Source organism: Poecile atricapillus, chromosome 5, assembly GCF_030490865.1.
Source record: "Poecile atricapillus isolate bPoeAtr1 chromosome 5, bPoeAtr1.hap1, whole genome shotgun sequence".
Taxonomy (NCBI): domain Eukaryota; kingdom Metazoa; phylum Chordata; class Aves; order Passeriformes; family Paridae; genus Poecile; species Poecile atricapillus.
Window position 1 is genome coordinate 11,583,843 of NC_081253.1, and position 25,063 is coordinate 11,608,905.

Here is a 25,063-nt window from a genome sequence, read left to right on the forward strand (position 1 = left end):
TGTGAATGTGGTTTCTCTTGACTTGGATATGTCTGTTACCTGAGGACAGACTATATATAGTCTTTCCTTAAAGAAAAAGGTCCTAATGAAAAACTGTTGAAAGAAAAGCAAAGAATTTTTTCTTTGAGGGCTCAAAATTTGAGAACATGTGACATCTGAGAGAAAGTTGAATGCAGTAGTAGGTACCTCTGTGCATACCTGCAGAACTAAAAACTTTAAATTAATGTTCTCACTCTGCTAGGACATTGTGGAGATATCTGTGGAGCAGATCCACGTTGATTTTTGGAATAAAACTAGCGTGTTTTTGCTGTCTTCTTTTATCTGACACCAGATAATAGGGTTTGGAATAATGTAACATACATTCCAGCCCAGAGCCTGAAAGTGCAAGGACATGAGTTACTGTGTACTGCTTGAAGACACAGAACTGTGGATTACTTACACATAGTTTGGATTGGAAACTGAGTAACAATTTATGGAAGTAAAATGTATTTCATTCCAGACTGGAAAATTGCCAAATTGTATCTTGATAAACCTGGAGACAGCTGCATTGGTTTTGTGCAGCAGATGGAAAATAATGTTGTGACATCCCTAAACACTGCTCATCTCTACTCACTTCTTATTCATGCTGTGCCTTTCCTCTAGTTTTCTGCATGGGTCATATTTTTTTTTCCCTTTTGTGCCTTTTTTTTTTTTTTTCCTGAAAGGTGAGTGTAGTTCCATTTTACTTTTATTCCTCCCATTGTGTTGTCTGTGAAGTATTCCAGTGCACATACTGTCAGTAGAGACGTGTGTTCACATTGTAGAATTTTCATTCATGTAGAGCACAGCCATAATGTGACCTCCTACACAGGCTTACTCCTGACATATGAAATCACTGGATTCTTTAGTTTTTTTTTAAAATGTGGGTTTGTGCTTTGACAAATGCATCAGATTGATGGCTCTGAGAAATTGCCTTAGTTCTTTAGCACTGAAGAGTCTGTCTTCTGATTGTTCTTTGGTAATAGTGTAGGGCAAAATTCATCCCTGAGGAAAGAAGTGATGATTTCAGCAGATTTATTGTCAGTATTATATTTGTGATTATTTCTTGGTTTTTCTGCCATGGATTTAATTGTGTGACCTTTGCTAAGTCACATCATCTCTTGGTGTGAGTACACAGGTACAGTCACATATATACCTTTTCAAATGGTGGTTTCATTGCCCACTTCAAAGTTGTATAAAAAACCTTTTAAGATCTATAAATTAAACGTGCTTGAACTCAAAATGTGTATTTTGAGATCATAGGAAACAAAGATTTTCCTGTTCCTGACTGGTATTTCTAAAGAACCTAAAAATTGCCTTGCCTTCTGTCTGGAAAGCCATCACGGTGCATTACTGTTGTTCAGCTGTCTGAAAAGCCTTAAATACTTTGACTTCTGTAGGTTTGTGAACAGCTTTTGTTTCCTGATCTTGCTCTGTTAAGTGATTTCTCATTCTCCCTGGCCTGCCAGACACTGTTTGAGGAGTTGTTCTTTGGTTTGTTTGCCAAAATACATGGTGCTGATGTTTGTGTGAGTGTAGTGCGAACACGTTGCTTGGGAGCCAGGGATTATGGCTATTTTCAGTGTGTTAATCCCAAAGGAATTGGGCAGCCAATCTTATCCTCTGTCTGAGGTTCCCAAGTTTCTTCCAGAAAAAAAGCTGTGGTTCTAGATATTTAGTAGATACTTAATATCCTACTTTTGGTTCCACTGAAAATAACAGCTGTGTATCCAGAATTCAGAAGGGATTTTCTTGTTTGTTTGTTTGGGTTTTCCCCCACCCACCTCATAGGGAATCTTTCTTTTGTGGAAAAGGAACACAACTCAGTTCAACCATCTGCGTCCAAGCCCCTCCTGACATTCTTCCCCAAATGTTATGAAATAGTAATTCACCACTGTAGGGAGCCACTTCTTGCCATTTATTGACAAACAACTTGATGTAAATGTCTGATTCAGTCTATTTGCTTCTGGCTCTACTGAGATCTGAGACTCTGCCAGAAATTGTTCTCTCTTGCTGGATCTGTTAATTTAGTGATTGTCATGAAAACTCTACTTCTCCTAGATAGAGCACAGCCCTGCCAGTAATACTTTTTCATTTTCTCGAAGCTTGTAGGAACTTCTCTTTAGCCAGATCTCTTAATATAATCTCCCCTTGCATGCAAGGCATTTTATCATGAGACTTAATTTTGGATAACTCCTCAAGGAATCCCAAAACTTTTGAGGATTTATGTTGCTGAGAAGTTTCTAGGGAACAGACTGCAAGAAAGTGTCAGATGAATTCCCAAACTTAGGCCAAATACTGAAATGCTTTTTTTATTAAGACACTGTACAAGTGAGTTAGGTTTTATTACTTTATAAATTAAAATGGGCCAAGTTAGACTAAGGTTTATGTAAAGTTGCATTTTCCATTTAAATCTGTCATAGTTTCATATATTATTAAACTTAAATTTCACTGATTTCATTTCCACCAGCTGTCACAACCCTTTGAGTTTTCATAGTGATTGATATTATTTTCCGTTTTAAAATACACCACTGCCACACTGGGGATAGGGTTTTTGGTTTATAGAAGGTAGCACACTTACTGAATGTAAGAAACAATGGACCTGTTTTCCCTTCACTTACAGCAAAGTGTTCTCCTTTGAGGGGAAACTCTGACCTGAAGTCTGTTTCGATTCCATCCATGTTGTGTTACAAGTCACTGTTAGAAAGGGTACTCCAAACCATCTGTCTCCAGCTTGTTTTTGTTAACAGTCAGAAGCGGATCCCAATTTCATTTGTAACATTTCATATACGTTTGGTCTTTAGTATGCTGGATTATGACACGGAGAACCTAAACTCTGATGAAATCTACAGCTCTCTTCGTGGAGTCACAGAAGCAATTGAGAAATTTAGTTTCCGTAGTCAAGAGGACCTAAATGAGCCAATCAAACGTGATGGGAAGAAAGACTGTGACCTTGTAAGTATTCCACTGATTAATATCCCCAGATAGATGAAATTTTAGAACATTGTGATCAAACCTGTCTGTGGATTGTTAGTGTTCAAAATCCAGTTATTCCTGCTATATTCTTAAAGATATCTTCTGCTTATTAGTTGTTAACTCCTTATACCTTAATTATGGGGTTTCATTGGATGTTTCCCTTGGCTCCCTTTGAGCTCTGGCCTCCTGTGGAATGTGCTCACTGGGCTTCTGTGTGAGTCCCATGAAGGATGGAAACAGTGCTAGTATTCCTCAGGCTCAGCGTGGCTCAGTGATGGCTTTTGCATGGAGTGTATCTAGTCAGGTCTGTTATGGGAAATGTTAGTTCTTAAAATGTATGGATGGTTTCCCTCACATGCTTAGAAGCTGTGGTCACTCCAAGTGCTCAGCTCATGTGTATCTTGTGCTCTAAGAGTGGTTACAGAAACTGTGATCGAGATATTTTTGAGCAGGTGTAGTTGTGCAAAAGAAAGAGATAGTAATCAAAGTTTTACTGAAGTATTATGTATAAATAATACATGTGAATAATTCTGTGCCTTTGGGTGAACTCTAAAAATGCTACAGTTTCTATAGAATTTTGAACATACATTTTTTCCCTCTGATTCTCCCAGGTGTCTCGAGATGGTGGCCTTGCTCTCCCTAGTGGTGATGTCCGTGGGAGCAGTGACATTGTGGAAGGTGGAAGGATGGCTCTGGATAACAAAACCTCCCTCCTGAACACGCAGCCTCCCCGCGCCTTTTCAGGGCCCCGTGCTCGGGAGTACAACCCCTATCCTTACGCTGACACCATTAACACTTACGACAAGACTGCCCTGAAGGAAGCAGTGTTTGATGATGACATGGATCAGCTTCGGGATGGTTTGTATCAGCTCACCTTGTAATGCTGCAGGCAGCTCGCTGCCTCTCTGGTGTATTTGTGTATGGGTAGTGCCCTCAGATACGTGCCTGCCTGTGCATGTGTTGTGTATTACATTGCATCTGAGTCGAGGCTTGGTATGAAATACCCTTTGTTCTCATGTCCCAGCAGAACCTCATCTGTGGCTATTGAGAAAAAGTATTATACTGCGGTTTTGATTCTTGTTTGTCTGGGGTTTCCTGCAAACTGCTCCCTTAAGCATCCACATGCATCTGCTTTGGGACCTTCCCCTCTTCATGGCTGAAACGCCTCACTCAACAGCTTGTTGTTATTGAGTGCTTGACTTCATTTAAGTGCAGCTACACATCAGCTTTATTCTTTTGCAGTACACTGATGAGTCACTGTACTTTAATCTAAAGGTCATACATGTGACCAGTGGTTTTGGGTGTGTATGTCTGGGAAAAACCACGGCAGTTCTCATCTTGTAGAAGTAATTGTTGGAACTGGAAGAAATCCAGTTGTCAGCTCTTCCTGGTTCGTTAGAAGCCATGTGCAGATGCATGAGCCCTGCTATGAACTCAGGTTAAATTATGGGCTAGTCAGATTCTGTGCCTGCTTGACTGAGGCCACCTGGAATTTGATGCATTTTTGGGGGGCCCCTTGTTACATGAGCCTTATTCTGTAGAGGGTGAGAAATTTTGGCACCTTTGATCTTTTCCCCATTTCTCCAAATGATTTGCTGCCATTTGTCCTAGAAGTACCCATTGACCATTCGGATTTGGTGGCTGATCTTCTGAAAGAGCTCTCCAACCACAACGAGCGGGTGGAGGAGCGGAAAGGAGCTCTCCTGGAATTGCTAAAGATCACAAGGGAAGATAATCTTGGAGTCTGGGAGGAGCATTTCAAAACCATTCTGCTCTTGCTGCTGGAAACGCTTGGAGACAAAGATGTGAGATGTAGATTTTGTCTTAACTCTCCTGTACATTGCTTCATCTTGGGTAATAATTCCTACACACCAGTTTAAATGAAACCTGCCACTCATCAGTGATACTGCATTGCTCATTTTTTTTCTTTTGAGGGTTGACAACTTTACTTTAGTTTTCACCCTGTTCAGCGATGAGTTTTCCGTTACTCCAAAATGTCCCAGTTTTCCCCCTCTGTGCAGAGTGTTACTAATAAATAGCTAGGAAATTGAACTAGAATCAGAAAAGAAGTTCTAGTCTAGTAAAAAACTGTCAAGACTTCAGTTATTCTCTTCTGAGTTAGGATAAAGTTACAAACTCTTAACTATATTATGCCCATTCCCAGGAAGGAAAATAAAGGCATTTTAGAATACTTTTTTTTTTTTTTTTTCTCCTGTGTGGTTTAAAGACCCAGGGTATTAGATCTCATGGGTTGGGTTTCTGTCTCTTGTAAAAATGTTGTCAAGAACAAGCTGCTTTTATAGGGAATCTTGCTTTGAAATGTCAAAAAAGAAAACTTGGTTATTATCACAGCTTTATATTTGGTAGTTGATTAAAGTGGTAATTTACAGGCTAGGCTTTTTTTCCATTTGGAGATATTTGTTTAGCTTGCAGCATAATGATATTTGGTGAAGGCTCAACACCCCACTGCATCTTCACAGCAGAGCCACACTCCATCTGAACATTATAATATTGAGGCTTCAAAGCACGCACAGTTCTTTATTTTGTTTCATCTGATTCAAAAATCTATTGTATTCCTTATACTCCTTGTAAAATATATGTCATGCTCTCAGAAATGTTAATTCTGAGGCAGGATAGGTGGCTGACATTGTCTCAGTCATTGTTCTTAAGCATGAGCTGCTCTAGTTCTACATGTTTAATGATAGCACCATCACACAAGTATCAGAGGGCCTGGTGACTTTGTCTTAAGTACATGTGAATTGTGCTACTGTATGAATTTTGCAGATAAATAGCAAAGCACATATTTTAAAGGCTGAGGATGAAGTAAAGTATGTATTCCTCTGCTGAAATAATGAAATCGATTTGGAGTGGCCACTGGTCAAAAATTTAGTGTAAGTTATGAAACTGAAACAGGTGTTAGAAATCCCTTCTGTTCATGAGCTTTTGCTATGAAGGATGAAGACATATGTCAGTGTTGGCTACAGTAACTCAAGTCCTTGAAAGTAATTTCCCTAGGAGTTACAGGACCAGTCAGTTTTACTGCTTTAGTACATGAGAAACATTGTGGCACAGATGGAGCTAAATTTGATATCTGCCAAGCTGAGCAAAAAGGAAAGGCAAAACATATATGATCTGACCTTCTTTGTAGATTGATGTAATGCTGATGTCCTCCTGTGAGTACAAATTTGTACTGCATTTCAAAAAGAATATAGACTTTAGGAAAATAGTCGTTCTGATTCTTGTATATGTGAGAAGAGTCATTTTATGTGGCTTTCTGTGGAAGAGCAAGCAAGGAGCCCAATTCTGAATTTTGTTACGTTGATTCCACTGCTTATTCCACTGGAGCTGGTAGTGTAGGGAGCCCTGTGAATTTCTGGCAAGCCAGGAGAATTCACTCCAAACTATGATTTTGAGAAGCATCTTTTTCTTATCCTTTTCTATGGTCTGTTTTTCTCACAGCATTCGATAAGAGCCCTGGCGCTGCGAGTCTTGCGGGAGATCCTGCGGAACCAGCCAGCAAGGTTTAAGAACTATGCGGAGTTGACTATCATGAAAACACTGGAAGCACATAAGGATTCCCACAAGGAGGTGAGTGAACCTTTCAGCTACTGGGAAAGCAATATGGACCTGCAGAAGAAATGTAGGACCTGTGAGACTTAACAGGCAGACATGTTGAGCCATCCTGACAGTGGAACAAATCAGTATTAAATCTCTCAAGAATGAAGAGACAGGATTTTTACATGCTGAAACAGTGAGGAAAAAAGTGGAGACTGTGAGAGCTATTTATGTGGACTTGGAGCTGTCTGGAGTGGTATGCCACTGTTTGTTAATTTCCCAGGACTTCCCTGCTCATTCTGGGAGAGGTTGAGACACTGTATGAAAAAAGTGCATGTTTAATTACTTTTTAGAGCATGCTGGGGGCACTGTGCTGCCTCTGTGTGTACAGGTAAGAATACAAAATGTACTGGAGAACACAAAGGCTGTATTTAAGCAGAATTGCGTGTGAAAACTGAATGGTGAAATTGGGCTGTGCTGGAAAATTGGGAACTGGTCAGTAACAGGAGAAAATGGACAAAGAGGCCATGCTGCAGTGGCAGAGGAAGAAGCAAAAGGAAGGATGAATTGCATTTTCCTTTTTGTAAGAGAACTCGTATACAAAACTGAAAGTATTCTGAAGTAAAGCAAGAATAAAGGATAACATTTTAAGTAGATCAATTCAAATTACATTTAAAGTTAAACTTTTCAGATTGTTTTCCAAGTTGGATCTTTTCATCTACCTTGTGCATATTGGAAGTTTGAAATAAACCTTCTGAAAAGTGCTACCAGAATTTCCCTATCGGTCTGTGATGGTTTTATTACCAAAGTCCTTGGTTTGAAATCTAAGGCATTTATTCTTCTCTACAAAAGGATTATTCTAAATTAGCAGTTTTAGGCACCTCTGAAGATATTTGGCCATGAAAAGATGATTGAAATAGACCAGACTGCTCCAGAGCATTGGGGGGCTGACACGAGGTTATTTTAACCGTGGGTAGCAGACACTGTACTGTTTGAAAATCAAAACAAAAAACACTCTCAGGGAAGGAAAGTAACAGTCTGGATTTCTCTAAAATGCAGAAGTAGAAAATATTTAATGCTTTAATGAATAAGGGCTGCCCTACTCTGCCTACCTTCTTCTTGATTTAGTGCCTTTGCACCCCTGTCATTTTCAGTTCAGAGTAGTAAGAAGCAGTTGTAAATTGATTTTCTGATAAAGCAGTCAGACAAAACACTATGTTCTGAAGGAGTGCCTTTTACTGGCAAGTTTTCCTGTTTGCATGCTTGTCAGCTCACCTTGACTCAGTGCTCTTTGTATTATTTTTGGGAATCCTCCAGAACTAAAGTTTCTAACAGGACCTTTCCAGATTGTCCCTGGCATTGTTTTTAGTGCCCCTCAGAATTCACTGTTCTGTGGGACTGGTGGGTTTTACAGAAATCACGAACAATGTTGAAAACACCATGCTTTATGCCTCTGTATTCTTGTGACGTGGAGAGATTCTTTGGGATTTGCATGAGGTGCCTCCCAGAGAAAAGCAGAGAAAGATAAACCAGGAATGAGAGGTGGGAGTTCCGGCACTTCTTTATAGAATAATTGAGCTGTACAGTGCTCAGCAAGCAGCTGCTGTGCTGCACATAGTGTGGCTTTGATTTGCCATGGTTTTGCACAGCATCTTCATGAGACATCAGCTGCTGCAGTGGGACCTTTGGGTGACAGCTGCCACAGCAGGACACTGCAGGTATATTCCTGTTTTGCACCTGTTGCACATGCAGCACAGCTGTATCAATTGGGGCACTAGTTCTGGATTTTTCATTTTGTGTATGAGTGTTTTCTGATCCCTGTGTACATAAGGCTCTCAGAACTGTGATGAAGCCCAGGAAAGGCATCATCTTTCCATCAGTAGTTTGAGGGTATCAGCATTCCTGAAGTTATGGAAGGTACCTGCACTTGAATATCCACATGAGCTAGGCTAAATATATACCTGTGAATATGCTTGAAGTAGTTTTACCTGTAGTTGGGACTTGCTGATTCAGTTAAGTCTGTGAAAAATTAACTGAGAGATCATTTGGGCTGGCTCAGTTGGTCAAACTCATAGCCTAGAGCCAGAAGGTCACAAATTCCCTTCTTGTGGTGGCCCTCCAGCTCGCTCCCAGTGCTGACTTTGCAGCACTGCTCTTTCCAGGAGGGGAGGAGGAGCTGCCCTTTAACTGGATCCTACTGAGCAGGAGATTAAGTGAGGATTCACCAGTTTGTGAGTGAAGGGCACTTTCAAAGGATAGCTGAAGAGGCAAAGGAAGTTCTGAGCAGTCTGTTCTACAGCTTGCTTTCTCACTATATCAGAGCAGTATTAAAGGGAGTGGTGCACTCTCCTTAAACTACATAAAATCAAATCTTCCCCTAGACTGTAAGAACTATTTCAAGGATATCTGGTATATAATTTAGTTGGGAAAGGGTTAATTTTCGTGTCATTGATGTCCTGATAAGATATCACTCCAGTTTGTTCTGTTTCTGGGCTGCTTCTGCCTTGTAGCAGAAGACAAAAGTGATCCTTGGTTATGAATTGGTAATTTGGTGTCAACAGGCTGTGTAAGTTAGCAGAAAATGTCTGTTTTGAGCAAGCTGTATCTGTTTCAGTCTTACCTGAATTTCCCCTTCAGCACAGGGACTGCTAATTGCTCCTGCTACTGCAATTGCTACTGCTCACATTTTCCATTATATATGACCCACAGAGACTCAATCTAAAGTGATCTAGCAAAGAGAATTTGAAGAGGAGCAGACTGGGTACTGTCTCCAAGAAGTCATAGTAAGTGGTAGTTCTTGGGAAATCAGGAAGGTTTGTTTGTCTACACAAATTCCAGTATTGCTGTTGTTCAGCATGGCCAGGAGTGACAAAAACAATATATTCACCAACCAGCAAATATCACCCCCTCCCCCAGTTGAGTGCTGATATCTCGTTCAAGTTGGTTTTTTTGTTTTTTAAAACAGGAAAAGGTCTATGATTTTATTCAAGATTATGTAGTTGGAGGTATCAAAGCAGTGGTAGCAAAGTTAGATATTTTGGGATGCCTGGATAACTGGCTGTTTTTCCAAGTCCAAGCAGACATCTTCAGACAGTTGGGTCTTTGCTGTGGCTAAAAATCATCTGCCTTCTGTTGCTGAAGGTGAGGTCTGGGATCAGCAGAGCAGCACAGCTGAGAGCACCACATTTCTCCCCAGGGATACAGGAGAGGAAAGGTTGGTACATGGAGTTGGAGCTGAGTCACACCTTGTTGTGAGTGCAAATGCAGGAGATTGGCAAAGCACAGACCTCAGTAACAGGTCGAAATTAATGTAACCCTAGGCTACAGAGAGATGGCTCTGGGTTGGGATTCATGTTTAGTTTGCCTTTTTTAACTTTGTCCTGTTTTCATACTGTTTGTAGTACAACAGTCTGTTCGATGCTCTTGATTTAATGGGGTGATGTGAAGAGTCAAGCCTGCTTCAGTCATAACTGGAAACATTTAGGGGGTTGACATGTAAATGCCTTTTACTTAATTTTGGAGCATTAGAACATAATTGAAGTTGTGGATGATATTAAATCTTGTTGATTTTTATCAGTCTTTGTTTGGAGTTATTTGGAAGAGAACCATCTTTCTGTTGCCAATTAGTTAATATTAACTCATTTGTTCCAGTGCAGTTACTCACCCATAGCTAAGGAGAGATGCTGCTTGCTGACCCAATACCACAGATATGCCGTTGCTTCAGATTCATGCCAGCAAAATGAAGATAATTTCTTATTATTGAGTATTTTAAAACAGAAATAGTTTAGTATCTTGGAAATCAGCAGCAGAGTGAAAAATCATAGGATAGCTAATTCCCTGCTTCTGTCTCTGGCACAAAGCCTATAGACTTAACTGATGTATGTTTTCTATGTGTAAGGAAAGGATGCTGTGCCATATCTTAGATATCTAATTTCTGGATGTTGTGATTTAGGAGGTCCATAAGCATAATTGGGATGCTTATTGTACATTATTGTACATTCTTTGTTGTAACCCTCTAAAAGAGGGAGAAGAAGAAGAAAAAAGTCAGTTAACCATAGATAACTGATAGATAAGTTTTTTACAACTGTAGATAACTTTTGTTATCTTGTTGAGGTGCTTTTACATTGGCCTCTGACATATATTGTAATTGTCCTCTGATGATGGTGTGATCTATGTAGGTTTCTGCAAAACAAAAAGCACTAAATGATCATAGTCTTGAAGATTGTTACCTTCTCCATGCTGCAAGCTACCAAGTGCTGCAAGTGGGCAGTCATTAATGTTTCATAATATGTTTATGCTTTTTCTGTTTCCCAACACATTTCGAATGTTTAGTGCCCAGGAGAAGCAGTATAATCTACTTAATCTCTGAATCCTTATAAAAATCACACTGCTTTTTCATCTGCTTAGCACTCCCCATTGCTGAGTCCACTTCCTGCTTTGAAACCAAGTCCATAATTGTTTGTTCCTGTCTGGATCAGACTGTAAAGCCTTCAGGGATGGGAGTTGGCCTGACTAGGTACTGGTAAACCTCCATCCCCTCCAGCTTAGATTATATAGGCTGTAAGTAACCACCTCTAGATGGCAAAAATTGGCTCAAAAGCACAGCCACATGCCTCGTAAGCCTGTAAGCAAAACCTTGTTCTCCTTAATAAACTTCTCTGGTGTTTCACAATGGTGTACAAAGCCTCTAAACTTTCAGTGGGGCTTTGGCTGCACTGCCTCATCCTCTACAGCCTCCTGCAGAGACACCACAACTAGCAATCATGGCAAAGTACTCCAGCTTAAGCTCCTGCAGGAAGCTCTCATCCAGGTGCCCCAGGTCCTGCTTTGCTGAGATCCCTGCATGTTACACTGATGCCCTGTGTAGCCTATGAACCTGGCATGTTCTGCCTTAGGGGAGTCAGGACATTTTTCTTTCCTTATTTGTCAGTACTTTGTGTCTCTTTAAAGTGGAAATGAAACTATCAAAACTTGTAAGCTGGTTGCTGCAGCCGGCAGGCAGCAAACAACATGTTAATGTATGGAGTGTAATAGCTGAGCAGAGGAAAATGAGTGGAAGAGATGGAGTCTGAGTTCTGGCTGTCTTAAGTGAACAGGGTCCTGTGGCTGCAGTGCACTGTGAACCAGGTAAACCAGTGGGAATTGTCATCCAAAGTTTGTCCAGCAAATCTTGTAGAACGTTGGTGATTCCAATGTGCTTTTCTATATTAGAAGGCAAGGATCTGTGACAGGCCGCTGTCTCGATCACACTAATACTGCATGTCAGCATATCGCCTCACACTGAAATCAGGAAGCAATTCCCATGCATATTCCTGGGACTGCCTGACCTGTTTCTTTGAAGTTTAGTCCTTGGTAGCATTAAGGAAGACATTGCTAGAGGTGAACAGCTTTCTGTGTGCTACACCTTGCTGGCTTTGTGCATGTGAATATGGCTCCTTCCCTAAAGCAAACTGGGTGGAAGTATAAAAACTTGTCTTTCTTGAGACTCACTAGAAAGGTCTTGATGCATCACAGATGTCTTTCAAGGAACCCACCAGCACACAGAGCTTATGTTATGCCAGCAAAAGTCAGGCTGAATCTAGTCACCAGTGTGCAGAGCATAAGCCTTTAGAAAGGAGTAAAACCTGCTGCTTTAAGGGCAAGAGCTATCTCTTAGATCTGCATTCCAGGGCTACCTGCCCTGTTTTGAATGATGTCAATCTATCCAGTTCAAGCCATGGTTTGCTCTAAGCTTTTACTAGGAGGTAAAATAATGTTTGTGACATCCCTTACACACAGTTTAGTGTCTGTGCTTTCAAAGAAGGCTCTCTATCATCTTGTCTCATAGCCACCCTTTTGAACCTGCTGTTTCCAGCTTCCACCATCATTTGGTGACTTTTCTACTTTTCTTTTGTACATCTGAGATTCCTAAGAATAATTATATGAGGTCAGACAAAAATCTTGCTTCGCTTGACACCCTACCTGACTGACTAGCAAGAAGCAAGCATACAGTGATGCTTCCCTGTGGATATCCTTCCCCCTTGCAGCTGTCTTAAAGTCTTTCCCTGTGAATGGTTCTGCCTCCTTGTGTGTGTTGGCTTTTTTTTTCCCTTTGGTTAACTTGTCTGACTTTTAATCCTCCTGTGTCTGAGCACGTAGCAATCAGCACCCTTTCATTTCTGTGGGCTTAAAGGATAGATTACATAGACACTACTTATTGTGGTGTCACTGCTAGTACGAGCCTTTCCTGTCACTTCCCCATGTGTATCTGTTGATCTTGCCTTCAAAGCTGGGAGGAAGACCTGTTCCTTGATCCTGTTTATTCCTTTCTCCCACTCCTTTTAAGGTTGTTTCACTCTGCTGGTCAGGTTAAAGCCCTGATTAAGAAAGATACTTGATTTTTTGATATTGTAAGGTATGTACAATTTGCAAGGCACAAGCATTGTGCCTCATGGCAAAATGTCTTTGCTAAACTCTATTACAATTGCATATTCTTGTTGCCAAATGACCTGGCAGGTTGTATCTTTTGATAAAGCACTTCCCTCTGTTTGGAAATGCTGCTGATTTCTCTGGCAGTGCCAGGTGAGTGGGACTCTGAGCCAATTGGGTAAATACTGAGAGCCCCTGGTGGGATGCAGAGTCTGTCTGGGTGGCTGAATGTTTTGTTTTGCCAAAGCCAGGAGGCAGGATAGGGCTGGTAGTTACATTGCAAAATGGTGGCATTTGGCTTCCTGTGCCAGCAGGGATGACTTTTTCTCTCTGTCTCACCATCAGCTGGTATTGCCCTACCCCTTCCTATGCCCTGTCACCTTCTGGTGCTTCCCCAGGGAGCCAGGAGCCAGTTACCTGCAGAGGCTGTCATCCACACAAGGATGTAAGCACAGGCTGGAATCCCATTGATGTCAGTGAGACTTGAGCATGTTGTTAATCACACACTCGGGGTTTGCTGAAGTGTGGCTGAGCTGCAGGCATTGTCCCCCAGATGTGCTCATGGGAGGCTTGGAAGTCTCCCTGGTGTTGTCACATTTACAAGCTCCTGTCATGCTGGACATGTGTAATGCATTCTCCTGTGTTCAGGGGGAAGGCAGTGCAGGGAGAAGGGATGTGAAATAACCAGCCTCTGCCTAAATGTAGCCATATCTGTGCTAGAACTGGGCAGCAGTGCTGAAAGCAGGATCATCAGGGCCATAAATAATTTCTGTACCTTCACAACTTTCCTTGCTCACTTTTTAATGGGCAAAATGTGTGTGACCTTTGTTGCTGTTGAATCTTTTCTTATTTTGTGAAAAATTATCACTGTATTTTAATGCTCCTTGTGCATGGAATTGGTTAATAGACTTTTTGTCTTATGCACTTTCATACCTTCAACATAATAGGCATAGTAAACTGTGTGAAAACAGGATATGGAGCTGAAACCCAGATAGAATATTCATTAAATTTTTCATCTACTCCTTTTTTTTTCCTCATGGTAGTGTGTTTGAGATCAGGTTTATACTAAAATATTGTTGCTTTTTTATCAAGTAGGATACCAAGAGGATATAAGTTTTAATTTTTTTTTACAATTTTCTTTTAGTGTATTGTGATATATGTGAAAGCTTTTCTTTCTGTGAGTGTCTGAAAACACTTCCCAACAGTGTTTGGCGTTGCTGCAGAACAAAATCCTAAGTGGCCTGTGTTCAAATAGTAACATTCAGGAGTTTTTAGCTAGTGGCTTGCTAGTGGGTAGTTAAATTGAAGGTAAAGTATCAGGGCTCTCTGTAAGTTTGTGCTTTCCATCCTTTGTGGAAAGCAAACATCAGAAGCTGCAGTGCCAGGAAGTGGATTCCTTTAGAGACTTTCTGGGAGCTCCTGACTTAATCCACTCTAGAAATTTCACTCTGGGCTATCAAAGACTGGCATCAGGCTTTCCTTAAGTACTTGGGTGTTTCTCTTCTTTCCCAACAAAATCACGCAGTGCTGGCTCCTAAGCTAGTACTAACTTATGTGGAAAAATATTAACTTTCATGCTTCTCATGTGTGAAATTGAAGAGAAATTAGCAAATAAATAGCTGGAAGAGGGAAAACTTGCTGTTAAGTGGGAAAGCAAGCATTCTGTTCTGCATGGCTACTCACAGATCTTTCAGGAAGCATTTTTTTTAATACTGACCACATTGTGAATTGCCATCCATTTTGGAATATGTTTTAATGTTATAATTAAATGCTGAGAAAGGCCCGAAGTAAACAGAGCACTTGGACAGCTTTACTTGTGTAAGTAGGGCACTGGTACAGAAGCAGTCCAAAATCTCAGGTTGTTTCACCATCCTGCCCATATCTTGCCTGCATGCAATATTTGTGCTGTGTGAAGTGTGAGATCACATTCACTGTTGGATCTGCCTTAGATAATGCCAAAAGCCAAGTGGATGAGTTGTGCTGTTTCCTGGGAATACAAGTGTCTTGTGTCATTCCTGTTTCAGGGAGGTAGCTGTCAGCATGAGTGGAAGATAAATGTTAGCAGCATGGCTATGATGCTGTGGGTAAAGCAGGCTTTGTAGGTGGAGATGATCCCTTCTGGTCACTATTAATTGCTGTTATCTTAGAAGTCAATTAAACTTTGTGTTTTGTAGTCCATGGACTAAGATAAGCTTCCAGCTACTCCTTGTTCATGCATTATCCTCCATAGTTGCTTAAAAATAATGAAAGCTCACCTTATTTTGAGGCTTTGGTAGAGCTACATCTGCCCATAGGTTGCCTTACTCAAATAGAAATCCCCAAGTTTGATGCCATCACAGTGTGTGGGAAAGGAGAACAAGGCAAATTCAGCAGCCATGGCTTCAGTCTAAGGGCAGACCTGTGGTTTGATTTATTTGCTGTGTTGCAGATTGCCTGGGACAGATTTCCTGGTGCTGGTTTCGAAGTATTGACTTCAGACAATTCCAGGTAGTTCAGTTTAGGAGGAGGTAGAGAATTGGTGCTGGGCACCTGAACCTCCCACACAACCAGGAAAGAGCTTTAATGTTCCTGGGCTCAGTTAGGGACTTCCTGGGACTAGCTGGAAGATCCCAAACATGAGGATTTGTGAATGCTTCTTTCTTCTTAAAGTTGAGGTGTTGGATTTAAGTCTGTCCATGGGAACATCTCTGTCTATTCAGGATTTACCCTCCCTTTAAAGTAAGCCCTGAGAAGAGGGGAGTGAGAGAAGATGGGAAAAAGCATCCTCCACCTTTTGCATTGTAACAAGAACATGAAGAGCAAAGAGTGTGTTATTTGTGGCCAGGAAGAGTGCAGCCAAGAGGAAGCTTCATTTTGTTGCCTGGCAATTAGCACAGACACTTGAAAAAAGAAAACCTGCCTTCCCATCCTGTTCTTTTTTATCCAATTACTGCAGAATGTAAAATTAATAAATTCTCTTGGGAGAAGAGACCAGATTTGGGTCTTCTTTGAACTAGCTGTCCTACCTGCTGGGGAAGAGTGAAAGTTGTGAATCTGCTTTCTGTCAGGGTAGAGTTGAATTTAGCATCATCCTTGCTTTGTGTGACTGCTTTACAGTGTGGGCTTGTTGCAGAGGGTGGGTGCTGCTGCTGTTTCCACTTGTCCTTCCTCCAATTTTGTATGGTGATCCCAGTGCTGCCTTGAATGGGTTACATATGCTGAGAGCAGAGCTGCCTGGTCAGGGCCTCCCTAAAGCCTGTTTGTGTCTGTGACCTGGATTTGACTGCAGTGTAGTTCAGCTGGGAAGGGGCAGGACACATCTGCCATGGGTGTGTCAGCATGGGCACAGGGCACTCGGCACTGAGGTGTACACTGAAAACTGCAGCAGGCCATTGGTGGTAATGGTTAAGGAGATACATCTTGTGTCAGTCTAAGCTGGTGGGTTTAGGTTCTTTGACAGTGGCTGGAGAGATGCCATCCTCTTGCTCCTCCTGGTCTGGGAGTGCCTGTCTCTCTTGGGTTACAGATAATTTTTTCAAACTAGCCACAACACTAACACAGTTATGTTAGGCAGGAAGGACTTCTTGCCACTGGCTGGAACAAAGATGTCACTGGAGACAGAGGATGTGAATTCTAAGAGTCAGTTGTCCCTCAACAGAGCCTCGTGCAGATCTGTTAATGAACATCCCCAAGCATTTCCTGGCAGTCATTCCTAGCACACCAGCGATGGTGGCTGTCAGGTGTGACCTCATTAACATTAGAGTTTGTTCTACTTTCATTTCAGGTCGTCAGAGCTGCTGAAGAAGCTGCTTCCACCCTGGCGAGTTCCATCCACCCTGAGCAGTGCATCAAGGTGCTTTGCCCCATCATTCAGACTGCAGATTATCCAATTAACTTAGCTGCCATCAAAATGCAAACGAAAGTCATCGAGAGGATTTCCAAGGAATCGTTGCATCAGCTCCTACCCGATATCATTCCTGGGTTGTTACAGGTACAGAATGCCATGTCACTGCTCCTGAGCACAAGCCACCATTAATTTATGGGATCTGTGCCCTAAGGGAGAATGATGCATCCTCTGGGGCCGGATTTTGGTAAATTAAACCATTTAATTTTTGGTAAAATATTTTTTTTTATATAAGTTTTTGATCCCTTTAGGGTTAAGGAAAAGAAAACTCAGGTTCTTGTGTGTATGTTCCACAACTGAATGCCTTTTTCTGACTCCTAAATAAGCCAGTTGCAGCCATGTAATAAATTTGAGGGTAGGAGTTAGCCATATTTTATACTGTCTCTATACATCTTGTAGTCTTTAATTTCCCTTTAATTCTGCTGAGCTGTTCTGTGCTTTGATGGTACTTTGCACTTGAATTTTAATCCCAGCAGACAGGTTGCTCTTTTTCTGTTTTCTCTCTGAAATTAAGACAAAACTACTTGCTGATTTCATTCAGCCTCTTTCATAACCCTCTCAGGCTGGGTGGGGAGCTGTGTTTTTGCCAGTGCTAAGGTTTGGTTGTACGCTGTGGATTTAACTTTGAGCACTGGCCATAGAAATGTTGTCTTCTGGTCCCCTGCACAAGCAGCTGGCAGTGCTGGGATGGGGCTGCAAACAAGAAGGAACTATGTGAAGTAGCAGTGAGGGAGGAGAGAAAATGTGTGTGTTTACTGGGGAGAGACTGTGACAGGAACAGATCAGTCAGAGTGCAAGGGGAAGAAGTGTTTGGGTGGGTAAGACTTCCATGGAGAACTGGGATAAAGAGGCCTTCTCATTGTGAGCATAAAATGTTGGAAGGACAAGAGCAAAGTCAGAAATTCCCCTTGCGCATCCTGGCATTCATCCCAACTTTGTAGTGTCAGCTCTTGCAATTCTTAAATCTCAGCTTCTGGGAATTGGACAATTCTATATTCATCTAAACTTTTGTTGTAAAATGGTTTTAGCCATCATTGTTGGAGACAACAATCTGAACAGCAAAGCTTTGATGCACTGGAAAAGTCTGAGAGCAGCATGCCTTTGAAAAGGCAGTTTGATTTGTCTTCTTCAATTACTTTAAATGGTTCTTGTTTCAGAGCCTAGTTTGTCCGAGATATTTCCTTACCTTAGAAACTCAGTGATCAAAGGAATTTACTCCTTACATTTCAGAAGTATTTTGGGATCCTGGCTGAAGGACTGTGTGTGGAGAGCAACCTTTGTGCTTGTTTACCACACAAACCCTCAGTTTACCACACTGAGGGTCCTGGCAGAGTGGTGAGGAGGCGAGCAGTGTCAGCAGCAGTGTGAGCACAAGTCTGCAGCTCAACAGCCTGGAGCAGGCTCTCCATGGACAGATGGGGACTCCATGGAAGAGCAGGGCTTGGAGAGGGTTGTGGTGCTTGCCCTGGTGCTGATGAGGAGGCTCAGCCTTTTCTCCCCCTTGATGCTCAATAGCTTGGTGTTTCTCTGAGCTCACCGAGGTCTGCTTTCCTAGCTCAGTGCTTTGTGGGATTGCACAAGATCACTTTGGGCTGTACTTCGTCCCTGCAGCTGGAACAGCTCCAGCTGTGCTGCATCCCTCCTCTGGCTTTCCCGGCAGAGGTCACCCTGTATCCGGAGGAGCAGCATCCCACAGGCTGAAGTGATGTCTGCCTTTCTCTTGGGGTGGGATGGCTGCTGAGTGATCTCTGCCTGAGTTTGGGACTGGTGTCCATAGCTTCTGAGTGACATGGTGGCTAGTTTGAGCTCTGCCCAAGTTGCCAGAGATCAGCACATGTACAGGGATCTTTCAAGTGTTCTGTCCTGTGGTATTTCCTACTTGATAGGTAAGCTGCCCTCCAGTGTGTCCTGACTGTTCAGGATAGTTCATGGTCATCTGAACTGGACACAGAAATGTGTGTAGAGTCCTGAGCTCGTGTTAGGAAACCATGTGTTGTTATCTAATGCTATAAATAACTAGATATCAGTAATAAGTAATAACAGAAGGAACAGATAGGGTGATTGCATTCTCTTGCTCTTTGAGTATTCATGTTGCAAACTATTATGTTAAGCAGAGGTTTTTTTTATTGATCTCTTAGGTCAGCCACATTTGCAAAATGTACATCAGCTCTGTAGTATATTGCTCAGGAAGGGTGTTGGGGAGTGCTGTTTATTTTCTGACCTTTTCCTCTCATTTCCAGGGTTATGATAACACAGAGAGCAGTGTCCGGAAAGCCAGTGTATTTTGCCTAGTGGCTATTTATTCAGTAATTGGAGAAGAACTGAAACCTCATCTCGCACAACTCACAGGAAGCAAGGTACAAGAGTAATGTGTCTCTGGTGTTTTGGTAGTACAAGCCATTCTGCTGGCTGTTACCAGCAGCAAGACCAGTGGCTTCACTGTAGCTCTGGGTCAAGTTCCCTGAACTCTGTTAAATCCTGTCTCACCCTGACAAATGCCACTGGAGCAGCACCACACTTGCTCAGCAGTGTGAGCATTTGAAATCCCTGTTGGAAAATTTTAATGGTGTTCCAAGATTGGTTTCATGATACATTTGATCTTGTGTAACTGCAGGCTGCCTCTGAGCAGGTCCTTCTCCAGCCATGTTTGCCTTGCTCCTTTGGTATTACATCCAGAGGTGATTGTGCAGTGAGCTGGATCAGCTGGCTGCTCTGGCTGCAAACCAGATCTGCAATACAAATTAAATAGCTTTCAGTCTGTTCTGTGGCCACACAGGCATCCTCGTGCAGAGAGTGATGGGAATGCATGGGGATGGTGGGAGAGCAGATCCTCTCAGCAGCAAGTTGTGATAGAAATGCAGGTAAAGCTTCACTCTTAATTGCAGGGCACATGTGTCCCTTTCCTTCTGGGACAACAGCAAGCTCAAATGACCCTTCAAAGGACTTTTTACCCTGAAGTCAGACTAGCTGCAAAACCCAAATTCTGACCTGATGCTGCAAGTGAAACTAAGCCCTTAATTCAACTCCATCCTTCAGAGAAGCATTTTATGTTGGTGTTTGCTTTTCAGAGCTGCTCAACAAGGCACCACAAAATTTTTTTCTGCTGTTTTAAGTCTACATACCCAAGATTTCTATGCAATTTTAAGATGAATTCTGCATTTTTTGTTTCTGAAATAGGTCTGTGCACATTAATAGCTACTTAGTTCAGAGGGCTTAATTCTGTCATTTTGAAGTCATAATTTCTTTCATGGGTAAGGAAGTGTGGTATAGGCCAAAACAATCCAAGACTAAAGACACTTGGGTTTTATTTCTGTCTTGTCACTAAACAAATTACAGTTGTGCCTCCAAATTGCTCTGCAAAGAGACAGCTAAGTGTGCTGAGGTTTACCCCTTTATATTTGGGATGTTAGGAAGTCCCCCTATAGAATATTATAGAGGCTTTATTATCCCAGTATCCTCAGTGCCACAAGCATACTCCATATCAGTAACTATAAACATGTAAGTAATTCTTCTGGGTTTATGCAGACTGCCTGCCTGTTAAAAGTTAAATGTAAACATGAGTCATTATGGGATCTGGAGTTAAGGTGGCAAGGAGGAAAAAGAAAACAAATCCATGCAAGGGAAGTATATAGTCATAACAACTGCAGTTGCACTAGATGTACCATGTTAGTGAAGATATATTGTCATTGAAAAAGAACATTTTATAAAGCAGGGAAAGTTCAGGGTGTTTCTTAGGAGGGAGACCCATGGCTCTTGGATCACCAGTGTGCCTGCAGCCCTACTGACTTCTGTGGGAAGCCTGCTTGACCTGACCTGGCTGCAGGATTGAGGTCTGTGAACTGATGGCTGCTGAAGTGAAATGGAAGAGGCTTTTCTAAATCCCATTAAGTTTGTCTGTAACTCCAGTGGGACTGGGCATGGCCTCTTGTCTCTGTTCTGAAATATGGTCAGTTATCTTGCTTTTCCTTCAGAGTGCCCAGTGTGAGCTCGCCACAGAATGCAAGTTTTTACATTGGCAGTCAACTTTACCCCACCTGTTTTTTTCTGGCATCTTCTCCTGATCTTTCTTTCTTTCTTTCTTTCAGATGAAGCTACTAAACTTGTATATAAAGAGGGCACAGACCACCAACAGCAACAGCAGCTCCTCTTCAGATGTTTCAACGCACAGTTAATGGAGATCTGTGGACATATGTGTAGACTTAGAAGCAATCAACGGTGCCTCTCAGAGACCTTTCTGCTACTCTTCACTGGCGCGCTCCATCAGCTTAAGGAGGCCTTGCAGATATTTATTGCAATCAGTATTTTAGTCCCTTAAAGCTTTTATGTAGAATCTTACTGGTATTGAATGTAAAGGAAGCAAGGTCTGTGTCGCAGTCTTCATTAAAAGTGAACATCAGAAAGCCATACTTAAACATATTTGTATAGCCTGCTGAAATCTCAGAAATATGTTTAGGTTAGCATTCTAACTCCGAGTCCAAGATCCCGGACACATGTAAAAGTCAAACAAATCTTGTTGGTTTAGTTCATACCCAGTTTTGGTTTCTGTGTGCTAGTTACCTGCTCTCTCCCCCCACCCATTCTGGCTGGGTCCTTCTCTTCTTTCAAGTCTTGTGTTCCTGTTTTGTACTCCCTGTTGCAGCTTGTCTAACTTGCAGGGCCCTCCATGGGGAGATCTTTGCAGGTGTGGCTGTGATTCCAGCCTCAGATGCTTTAATACTGAGAGATACCAAGTGAGTAATGAAAATATAGGTTCTTTTTAAACATCTGAGTTTTGTACATAGTTCTGACAGACCCTGGATGAGGTGATCTCTCTGTAACTGCTCTCCAGCCAGCTGTGCTGTGCATAACAGCTGGACTTGTGCTCTTTTCATTGGCTTTGTAAATACTTCTCCCTTCTCAACCCATTTGGCTCTTTCATAAGTTCAAAAGACTCTCTAGGTTACCTTTTACTCCCCAAAGGGAACCTGAGACCCAGTTCTGGGACTGAGGTCTGCAAATAGGGTGGTGGGGTTAGGTGGGTGGGGTTGGGTTGTGCTCTGAGCGTGTCAGTGGGTGGGCAGTGGGAGCTGGTAGAGCTGTACCTCAGTGCCAGCTGTTTTCCTTGAAATCTGTAGCATCAAAGGGCTGATCTACTGCTCTGACTGACCCACTGATGCTGGATGGCTTTGTCCCCACAACTCCTTTGCACTTTCAGCAAAATGTACATCCCAGAGGACAGAAAGGGTGTCTGAATCTGAACAGAAATACCACATGGAAGCCCCTCTGAGCCAGCTGGGACAGTGCTGGTTGCCTGCCACAGCCCGTTCTGTTCCTGAACACCCTGCAGTGCTGTCAACTCCCTTTAGAATTCTCCTTTGTGGCCATCTCCATGCAGAGGTGCTGAGTGCTCTGCATTTCAGAGGAGTGGGGGTCCCTCACTGGGCACTGCTGGCAGTCAGGGTGGTGTGGGTGAGGGTGCAGCAGGAAAAATCCTTTTGCAGCCTAATGACTCCGACCAGGTCAGAGGCAAACCAGCAGCAATCAAATACCCTGTGGCACTGCCCTTCCCTGAACAGAGACCCTTCTGTTTGCAAAGGGGGAGCTCCCCCTGGCTCTGCCTGTAACCAGGGAAGGCAGAAGGTTGCTAATTTACGTGCTGTGTTTGGCCCTGGGCTGGATCCTGGCTGATGGGCATGCCCACCCCAAAACTGCCATGGATCACAGCTGGGGTTTTGCCCCTGGTGCCACACAAGGATGGTGGGCTGTGGGCCTGCAGCTTATGGCTGCAGCTGTGGTGATGCATGTGCATTCCCTGGCTGCCCTCTGTGCCCTGGAGTCTCTCCAGCTTCCTCCATCTCCCCTTTAGGGAGCTGAAGGGACACATTGGCAACATACCGAGAACATGAGACTCCATTACTGCAGCAAGGGAGGGTAAAGCCCCTTCCATCATTCTTCCTGTGTGTTTCAGCCCCATCCCTGAGGAACTAAGCTGAGAGCTGACGCTTGGTGCCAGCTTTTCTCCCAGTCCTTGTCTCAGGAGGGATTGGGGCTAGTGGAGGACTGTGGCACTGGGCTGCAAAGTTTGTTGGTCCCTTTCCCTGCTCACCTGAGAGCAGGGGAGGCGACCTGCTCCTGGTACATACATGTGCAGGCTTTTGCTGGCTGCAGGACTAGTTCCCTCAGCTTTCCCAACCAGTAATGCTATGGCAGGAGAAACCGTGTGCTTTCCTGGGGTGTGGGATTCCCCTGGGGTTTTTACGCAGGCTCAGAAAAGCCATCCTCACTTAAAGGGGGGATTGGCTGCTCCATGGTTCGTGTCTGCCTTTCCGTGGACCATTTATTTTTCACATCTTTCTGTATGCTTGTTAGAATGCTCTTTTTCGATTTTTTTGAATGCTTCAAATTTTATTTTAACACAAATTTATTTTTCCTTTTGAGGAAATACTCAGTTGACTTGTTGGCAGCAGTTAAGCTGTCTTGTTTGAATTTTTATTAGCGGGCTAGGGGATTTTTGGGGTGTTTTTTTGTTTTGTTTTGTTTTTTTAATTGTGCTCTTAACTGCTTAGTATTTATGCCTCTCTTTCTCCCCATCTCAGCTCAGCATCTTCTGTTCCAGTTCTGGGGTTCAAAAGGTCAGCATAGCTGACCAGGTGGTGTTAGTCCCTCCCAGCTGTGATGGAGCTTGGTCTATCATCATTTGCTGTTTGTTGGTCTTGATTTTTTTTCTTTCCATTGAATGGCACACTGTAGCAAATCTCCAGGAATTGAATTCCTTCTCAAATGATTTTATATGTTTTATAAAATCCTGTTGGTATGCACTGAGAGTGAACACACTGTAACGTCCCTGACACCTCAGTCGGGGTCAAAGCTCGTCCTTGAAAAGGCGCCTGCGGCCAGCCTGCGCTTCCCAAGGCCACTGGCACGCCCGGGGCTGCAAAGGGTAGACTCAGGCCTTACTTCCTGAATCAGATTCAGTTCTGTTTGTCAACAGATGCTCATTAATGTGCTACTTAATTCCATTGCGTGAGTCGAGGACTGTCCATCCTTTGAGTACTCTAGGATATGTTCTACCTGTACACAGTAGGAGCATTCTGCTTAGGTATTTATGAATCATTGCGGATAATGTACATAGTTAGGGTTGTTTAGTATGTTGAACATGACCCAGTTTTTTTTTTTGTGTTTCCTTTGAAGTACTCAAAGGGCTAGCTCTGAATGTCACCTCTCTGATCTCCAGTTTTAACTTCAACAAGCTGTACAATCATCTTGTTCTCTCTTCAGCAAGCATAAAGGTCTCTCTGGCTACAAATCACAGTGTCCACGCACGCTTGCAGAGGAAGGTCTGCATGCTGCAGTGCCTCACTGCTCCGGTGAAGCTTGTGTTCACCTTCTCCTGGCAGTAGCCACCTACTGCAGCTGCCTTTTTTTTTTCTTGCTGCCCATTATGCAGGGCTTCAATTTTTCGTACCTTTAAAAAAAAAAAAAAAAAAAAAAAAAGGGACAAAAAAAAAAGAAAGGAAAAAAAAAAGAAAAACAAGTGTATTTTCTTTGTCCACCATGCTTTAAAAATCTGAATGGGAGAAAACTCTCAGCAGACAGCAGCTCTTGGCTGCAAGGTTGCCGAAATCTCAGATGTGGATGTTTTTTCTGCCATTGGCTGCACCAGTGCTCCGTGGGCATGGGCAAGTCCCAGCTCCATCTGCCCCACAGGTCTACGTACTGTAGTTCTCATGTAGTTCAGAAATACCGAGGCATGTGGCTTTCTTAAGGTACACTATGTGTGCTTGCCTGGATTACAATACAATACGAGACTGTCTTTTTAACTGCTTATTACTAGCTTACCAATAACCTGTATAAGTAATGTAACTTGCATCTTTGTCATCAGAACTTTTTCTCCCCACCCCTTTATTTATCAAGCATAATATTACATATTAAGGGACAGAAAAATAGACCTTTGTAGTACACAGCAGGACGTTGCTAACAATGTTTTAAATGGGAAGTAAAAAAAGCTCTGAAAAATGCCAGCCATGAGAAATGACTTTGTTGGCACCGTGTTCATGCGCATGTATTTTTTTCTATTTTTTCCGCTTTTGTCATGTTACATCCATATCTGTATTTATATCTTATTTGTTTCACTTTTGAGTGTATCATGGCAATTGTACAGATGTTTTTTGTTAACATTTACGTGATAGAATTTGCTAAAAAAAAAAAATTAAAATAAAACCTTTTGAGTTTGCCCTAGAATAA

At 42.5% G+C, this 25,063-nt stretch overlaps 1 protein-coding gene across 17 annotated transcripts in view; it reads left to right on the forward strand.

The window, feature by feature from the left end:
* Positions 1–25,063, forward strand: part of CLASP1 (cytoplasmic linker associated protein 1) — a 170,504-nt gene extending 145,441 nt beyond the window's left edge. For 12 of the 17 annotated variants that reach the window (XM_058839247.1, XM_058839253.1, XM_058839250.1 and 9 more), the window contains 7 exons: positions 2,823–2,973; positions 3,606–3,852; positions 4,606–4,799; positions 6,454–6,582; positions 16,721–16,927; positions 19,081–19,197; positions 20,926–25,063. In XM_058839247.1, coding sequence (XP_058695230.1) covers positions 2,823–2,973; positions 3,606–3,852; positions 4,606–4,799; positions 6,454–6,582; positions 16,721–16,927; positions 19,081–19,197; positions 20,926–21,012 — 1,132 coding nt within the window. In that variant the 3' untranslated portion in view covers positions 21,013–25,063. The remainder of the gene's footprint in view (positions 1–2,822; positions 2,974–3,605; positions 3,853–4,605; positions 4,800–6,453; positions 6,583–16,720; positions 16,928–19,080; positions 19,198–20,925) is intronic. The other 5 variants (XM_058839248.1, XM_058839254.1, XM_058839257.1 and 2 more) reach the window with 1 other exon arrangement.